This window comes from Wyeomyia smithii, unplaced genomic scaffold (genome assembly GCF_029784165.1).
Source record: "Wyeomyia smithii strain HCP4-BCI-WySm-NY-G18 unplaced genomic scaffold, ASM2978416v1 HiC_scaffold_63, whole genome shotgun sequence".
Classification (NCBI taxonomy): Eukaryota; Metazoa; Arthropoda; class Insecta; order Diptera; family Culicidae; genus Wyeomyia; species Wyeomyia smithii.
Window position 1 is genome coordinate 1 of NW_026599203.1, and position 7,414 is coordinate 7,414.

General features: G+C 43.4%; 1 protein-coding gene across 2 annotated transcripts; it reads left to right on the top strand.

The window, feature by feature from the left end:
- Positions 1-5,897: 5,897 nt before the first annotated feature.
- On the top strand, positions 5,898-7,182 carry LOC129733777 (pyridoxal-dependent decarboxylase domain-containing protein 1-like). Of its 2 annotated transcripts, XM_055695296.1 has the most exons (3): positions 5,898-6,352; positions 6,436-6,750; positions 6,810-7,182. In XM_055695296.1, exons 2-3 carry the CDS (start codon positions 6,443-6,445, stop codon positions 7,039-7,041), a joined length of 540 nt encoding a protein of 179 aa, XP_055551271.1. In that variant the 5' UTR covers positions 5,898-6,352; positions 6,436-6,442; the 3' UTR covers positions 7,042-7,182. The 2 variants fall into 2 exon arrangements, with proteins under 2 accessions (XP_055551271.1, XP_055551272.1); XM_055695297.1 differs by lacking the exon at positions 5,898-6,352 and having other exon boundaries at positions 6,417-6,750.
- Positions 7,183-7,414: the final 232 nt, after the last annotated feature.

The following is a 7,414-nucleotide window of genomic DNA, read 5'->3' on the forward strand; positions in this document are numbered from 1 at the left end:
TGCGTCGACAACTAGTGACCATAACAAGGGCGAGAGAACTCCTCCTTGCGGACACCCCTTGATCACTGACATTGTTACAGACGAATCTCCCAAGGTTGCTGTGATCACTCTGCTAGAGAGCATTGCGTGTATCCAGTTCCTTGAAGTTTGGTCGATTCCCTTATGAGAAAGAGCCGTATCGATTGATGCAAAGGACGTGTTATCGAAGGCCCCTTCAATATCAAGAAAGGCACATAGCGCCGTCTCCTGATAACTTAGGGACTTTTCAATCAACGTCACTAAGCTGTGAAGAGCAGTTTCTGTTGACTTGCCGCTTTGATAGGCATGTTGGTTCCTGTTCAGCAGGGAGTCTTTAAGAAACTCATCACGGATATATTTATCCATTATTTTCTCCATCAACTTGAGAAGCGATGAAGTCAGACTTATGGGTCTGAAAGTTTTAGGTAGGGTTTTGTCCTTTCTTCCAACTTTGGGGATAAACACTACCTTCACCTTCAGCCAGTTATCCGGAATATGGCCCAGGATAAAGCTGGCTCTGAAGAGGTTGATGAGTTCGGACATGATAACTGCGGCCGATTTTTGTAGAAAGATGGGTAGTATGCCGTCTGGACCAGGAGACTTCATAGGGTCGAATGAGCTTAGAGCCCAACCTATTGAAGCTTCCGTGAACAGTCGACGGGCCAGCAGGATGGACTCCCGAGACGCCATATGTCTCGAATTGTCCTGCCGCAACCCATCACTATTCAGTTCTTCGGTCTCTGTCGATCCAGGAAAGTGGGTGTTTATAAGAACCTCCAGCGTTTCCTTGGTAGTGACAGTGAGGCATCCATCCTCTTTCCTCACCTGTCCTAAACCGTTAGTATGGTCTTTGGACATCGCCTTTTGGAGCCGCGTAGCTTCCGGCAGAGTTTGGATTCTTTCACAGAAACTAACTCTGGATTTCCGTTTAGCCTTGCGTAGCTCGGCGTTGTATTTAGTGAGGGACGCCCTGTAGTCGTCCCAGTTAGACGTGACTTTTGCCCTGTTGAACAACCGCCTAGTTTCCCGACGAAGGTCACTAAGTTGATCATTCCACCAGGGTACGTCACGGCATACTGACCGCTGTGTTAGTGGACAGTTAGCGTCTGGTGTTGGTGTCCGAGCTGCCCCAGATCGTGTGGTGAGCGTTGGCATCGCAGCCGATCAGAAACGGCTTGTTGATGGCCTTGCAGTACCGCACGAGCGCAACAACTTCGGGGGGCGGTATATCACCTTGGTCGCCCGGGAAGTAGGCCGACGCGACAACCATTTCCTGCTTTCCTCTGGTTGTCGGTACTTCAACCGTGACGGCAACGACGTCGCGTTGGATAAATTCTGTAATAGGTAAAAATTTTAGTTCTCTATTTAGCAGAATTGCAGTCCTTGGTTTGGACTGCGTGTCACAGTAGATTAACCTACCGTTAGGAGCGTTAAGTCCGAGAACTTTGGATTCGTTGATCCACGGCTCCTGGATGAAAGCAGCCGCTAGCTGCTCTTTGGCGAATCTCCTGCAAAGAACATCCGAGGCGCCTTTTGCGTGATGGAGATTCGCTTGCACGCAGCGAAGGCTGCTCACTTTGCAGTGAAGTTGCCGTCTTTGTCCGGATCGGAAGATGATCCTGGTATTGGCTGACGGCTGCCAACAGCGGTTTGGCTGGTTGATGGAAGTTGCTCTTCCTCACTGTTCGGCTTCGGTTGCAGCAGTCGATTGGCAACAGAAGGTCGTCGCGCACACTGTGGCGGTTTTTGACTCCGGGGGGTGCGACTTTTCGGTGGTTGATGCTTCACACTCTTGCGAGTCTTCGGCGGAACCGTCCGAGCAGCCGCGGGGTTGCGTTTTTTGGGTGGTGACAGGGCACTCACGGGGGAGCATCCTGCGCGTACCTTCCCAATCGCAGGGTTGCGTTTGGGTGGTTGTGGGGCACTCCCGGAGGAGTTTCCCACGCGAACCTTTAGCCCATTCGCAGGATCGTTTTGCCTGGGTGGTGGCAGAGTACTCCCGGAGGAGTTACCCGCACGTACCTTCCCTGACATTGCGACGGAGTCTTTCCCGCCTGTGACGTTCGGCCTTCCGCTTACCTTTCGGATGCGTGCTTTGCCGAAACCGTAGTGCAGTTCATAATTTCTACTCTCAACGAGTTTGGCCGATTCTTCGTCAATATCCAGAACTAGTTCGACCAAGGTCTTTACCAATTTGCGGTTACAGACTCGCCACATTTTGGTAGAGAGATGGTCGTTCTGATTCTGGAGTGAACGAAGAATCTTCTAGTCCGGAGAGTTCGCACTGTCCGCGAAGTAACCGACATACCGTCTGGCCTTCGGCAGATCCTTCATGTGGTATACACGAAGTTGTGCTCCCTCCCATGGTACGAGAGAAGGTACCTCCCTTTCCAACCACTGCACTGTGTCGTTGTCGGCACAGGCAAGTTGCAGGAAGCCATTTTTTAGATGGCAACCGTTAAACTTGGGCTTGGTGGTTGGATTTTCCTGGTCCGCAATGTGATCGAGGATGGAGGTCCGGACAGCCTGAAGCTGGTCCGTTGTGAGTAGGGAGCTGGGGTGGGTAGCAGAAGTAACCGCAAGGCTTATAGCTCCCACCATGTCCCTATATGTGGCCTTCGGGAGCGGCTTCGAACCCGATGACCCCAAACCAGTGCCGTTCCGCAGTTTTTTAGGCTGTGGACACTTAGTACTGGTGTTTGGTGATACCAAGTCGTCCGACCGCTATCGCTTGACGGCAACTTGGTTCGATTGAGCAGGCTGCTCTGTTGGAAGGAGGGCCAGCTTCCTGGCTTCTTCGTACGAGAGACCGGAGCGAAGATTTTTGCTCAGTCGCCGCCTTTGCGCATTTGAAAGTCGCTTGACAAGGGGTGCCGATGATTCGGGTTTCCCTTCGTCATCGGGCCTTGTCTGTGGACCGGGAACTAAGTCCATTTGACTTTCGTCATTCCCTTGTGGAGAAAGTAGGATTAAGGATGAAGCCGAGGGTCCTCCGTCCAGCGATTCGCTGTCGAGGTTGAAATCATCCTCATGCTCCGTCTCCTCCGTTCTGCCCGGTGCGTTTGTTTTTATTGGACTACGCTCCGATGAGTCCATGGGTTCCGGCAAAGAAAGGCTGCCGGTGGCCGAATTTTTTGAAGTTTTGTCGTTCATAAAATTCCCACGAGTCGCTGGGTAAAGAAGAGTCCGCTGCATCAGTGACCCGCGTGATGCAGTAAGGGCTAATTACTGTGAAGGGTGCCCTGGTACTCCACAGGCTCCGTTAGAGGCTGGGTATTTCTTAAACCCCCCCCCCCCCCCCCACCACGTCATCCATCGGCACGGGTCGCATAACACCTTAGCTTAGGGGTTTTAACCATTGGATTTTACGCAACAGCCATGGTTAAGAGCTGTTGCAACCATCCTCCTTTACAGGGGCTTTGGACCCTCTGCTACAGTTCTCAATAATTCAAGTCTATTCGTAAAGGCTAAACTGAACCAAGAGAATCGTAACAGGCGGAGTTAAGCAGTTGTATACGTGGCGGTTTTACCCCTTGTATAGTGGGCGACTTTACCCCCAGTGGAACATTTTCATATTTGACCGAAAAAGTAGCCGAAATTACAAGATTACTCACGGCCTTCGATATTTCCGCAAGAAGATAGCTTCAGGCAAGCGATTAAACGTATTTTCACGAACAAAACAATTGATTTTTAGACTGAAAAACCTTAAGTCCCGTTGCCGCAAAACAATAGCGCATTGACTGGTTGCCAGCTGAAAGGTTGTTTTTATTTATTTCTGCACCCGTTCGCGCACTATCAAAACAGAAAAACGTGCAAAATGTTATGTAATTATACTGTAATAGACACGTTAAAGAAGTTATAGCTATGTACACAGAGGCTTTTGTTGTCCGGGTCTTGGAGGCAATCTCTAGTTCCCTGGGCGAACGCGAATTTTCTCCGGGCCAGAGAATATATTCAACCCGCTCTGGAGAGGGCGAATTCAAAACCGTGAACGAAAAACAGCAATCAATTCAAACGATTTATTTTCAATTCTTACACACAAAAATTTAATTTCCGAGACCTCAACAGTATAGAATGTTAACGATTTCGTGAGTATTTTTATAATGTTTCTAGCAGTATCTCGGCTAATGTGATTTTAAAATGTTCAGGTTTCAGGTTGATATAAAAATTGAAAAATCGTTTGAAAATATCTGAGACGAAGGTCATCATAAAGCACAATGGAAACACTTTTTTTTTTTATTTATTTTTTTTTTTTTTTTGTATTTATGATAAATATTAGTAAATAATGAGTATGTGTGTCCAATCACAAATGGTGACTTCTCAACACTGTTAGAAATTTGTAATTTTAATTGTTAGGATTTGTTTGCTTTCGCAATTAGGACTTATCATTCGTAGGGATTTAAACCTACTTGTCAGAAAAGGGGAAGTAAACTTACAACTAACTTAATTGCTAACTTATTGGCTATAAAGAGAGCTTATCGTAGCAATTGAGGATTGCAACGATTTTTGTCGAAAATTGTTAATAATTTTATTTGACATAGCTTCTAATGGTTCAACACCAGTAAGTCTATGTAATTCGAGTGTACCAAACCAAGGAGGACGCTTCAAAATCATTTTCAGAATTTTATTCTGAATCCTTTGGAGCGTTTTCTTCCTTGTTGAACAGCAACTTGACCAGATCGGTACAGCATAAAGCATTGCTGGTCTAAAAATTTGTTTGTAAATCAAAAGTTTGTTCTTTAAACAAAGTTTAGAATTCCTGTTAATAAGAGGATATAAACATCTCGTATATTTGATGCACTTGGCTTGTATACTCTCAATGTGCTCTTTGAAAATAAGTTTTTTATTATAAATTAGTCCCAAGTACTTAACCTTGTCGGACCAACTTAATATAACCCCATTCATCTTGACAACGTGATTATTGTTTGGCTTGAGGAAAGAAGCCCTAGGCTTATGAGGAAAAATTATCATTTGAGTTTTAGAAGCATTGGGAGAGATTTTCCACTTTTGCAAGTAGGAAGAAAAAATATCTAAACTTTTCTGCAATCGACTGCATATGACACGAAGGCTTTTTCCTTTTACGGAAACGCTTGTGTCATCGCAGAACAATGACTTTGTGCATCCTGGAGGCAAATCAGGAAGATCTGAAGTGAATATGTTGTACAGGACTGGACCCAAGACTGAACCTTGAGGTACACCTGCTCTGACAGGAAATCTATCAGATTTTGAATTCTGATAGACAACCTGCAGAGTTCGATCAGTAAGATAATTTTTTAAAATTTTGATAGGAAAATTGGAAAATTAAAAGTTTGCAATTTCGCAATCAAACCTTTATGCCAAACACTGTCGAATGCTTTTTCTATGTCTAAAAGAGCAGCTCCAGTGGAATAACCTTCAGATTTGTTAGCTCGTATCATATTAGTAACTCTGAGCAATTGATGAGTTGTGGAATGCCCATGGCGAAATCCAAACTGTTCATTTGCAAAAATTGAATTTTCGTTGATGTGTGACATCATTCTGTTAAGAATAATTCTCTCAAACAGTTTACTTATTGAAGAAAGCAAACTGATTGGTCGATAACTTGAAACTTCAGCTGGGTTCTTATCCGGTTTTAAAATGGGAGTAATTTTTGCATTTTTCCATAATTTGGGGAAATATGCAATTTTGAAGCAGCAATTGAAAATTTTCACTAAAAATTCCATTGTGCTCTCAGGGAGATGTTTGATTAGTATATTAAAGATTCCATCGTCACCAGGTGCAATGGAAACACTTGATATTTGGAACTCACTTTGTCTTAAATCTGTGTTTTTATATAAGATATCAGCTCTATTCTGCCGTGAGATAACAAAGTGACGTAAATGCCATTTTTCGAATATGGGGTTTTTGTGCCAATTTGTTTGTTATTCGAAGATCCATCTTTTGGCATCTTTCTCTTAGTTGTTACTTTCTCGTACGTTGCATAAAATTAAGAAAACAAAGTGACGGTGGCAGCATTTTCATACAAAAAAGACAAGTAACCCGTTCGTTTTTGGGCCGTATTGAAAAACTGATCAAATGGATGTACGTCACAATGTAATATCACGGCAGTATTATCGTCAGCTTTGTCCTGATGTAACTGGCCCTGATTGCTGTATACAGATTACAAGATGCTCGAACTCATTGATGGAGTTGAACTTGTTGGTTGCAAACCTGTGCCAAGCAAGATGCTCTACAATATGAAGAAATAAACGCTCTAGGATATCTTTTACCCCTCCTACCGATAATAGGACAAACCTTACGATAATAGAGCCGATGTTATTTTCTGATTTTATCGAACTACAAACGATTCACATTTGTAAGAAAAGATTGCAATGGTTCTACTATTCTTATCATGATATTATTAGGTATGTTTTCTAATTAAGTTGAAATTAATTGCAGATTTGGCATGGTGACCAGTGAAACAGATGTAGAAGAGCTTCTGGATTTAGTAATTCAAACTGGTCAAAAAATACAGGAAAATTCCAAAATCCTTGACTCCATGTCAGAGATACTGAAAAAGGGCATTGAAGCAGCAACTCATGATTTACAACGGGAAGCTGAGGAGAAACTCTGGCAAGACGGCATTCTTCGACAGGTGCCTCTGGTAGGTCGCGTTGTAAACTGGTGGTCACCACCTGCGAAAGAAACGGGAGTTAAAGGGCGAAGTCTTAACTTGACTCAGGGAGTTGTTGAAAGCACAGAAAATATCTACAAGTAATGTAACAAATGCTAGCAGAACACGATTTTTTAGTAACATCGTTGTATTTTTAAAGGTATCACATGCAAATGGCAGCCAGGCATAATCAGTTACCAGGAAACAAAAATCCTCCATCGCCTTTGGTACAAACCACGATAAGTACAGATAGCAGAAGCTTGCATTCCCGCAATGACAGTTCTGATAGCCAGCATTCCAGTATAGCAGCATCTCAACAGGTGCCAACGCAGCAGCAATCACAGCAACATAGTAGTCAACCAAATACAGAAAATTTGACATCAGCTAGTTAAATGCAGTGGTGAACTATTATCGCAATAAACAAACGTGTTCGTTGATTTTTACCAAAGGCATTTAAATCCAGTTTTGAAGAAAATCAGGCTATACCATTGCAACATGCTAATAAATTTATTTATTATTATTCTATAATGAGATACCGAGTCGTTGTTATTATTATTATATTACTTCATGTTCACTGCCGCCACCCGCATAATTGTCCCATATTGTTTTTTGTCGCTTCTTAGTTAGCATCGTCTTAATTGTTATATTTTCCAAAAAAAACTGTTTTATGGGAAAAATGGAATAAAATCTTCGTTTTTGTCCCATATCAAAAGTTATCGCATATTTTATCCCACATTGAAAGAACCCTTAACAGTCAAATTTATA

Excerpts from the sequence above, each read along its gene's own strand:
- LOC129733777 (XM_055695296.1), top strand. The coding sequence starts at position 6,443 with ATGGTGACCAGTGAAACAGATGTAGAAGAGCTTCTGGATTTAGTAATT. Across the intron at positions 6,751-6,809 it reads AGCACAGAAAATATCTACAA|GTATCACATGCAAATGGCAG; the intron begins GTAATGTAACAA and ends GTATTTTTAAAG.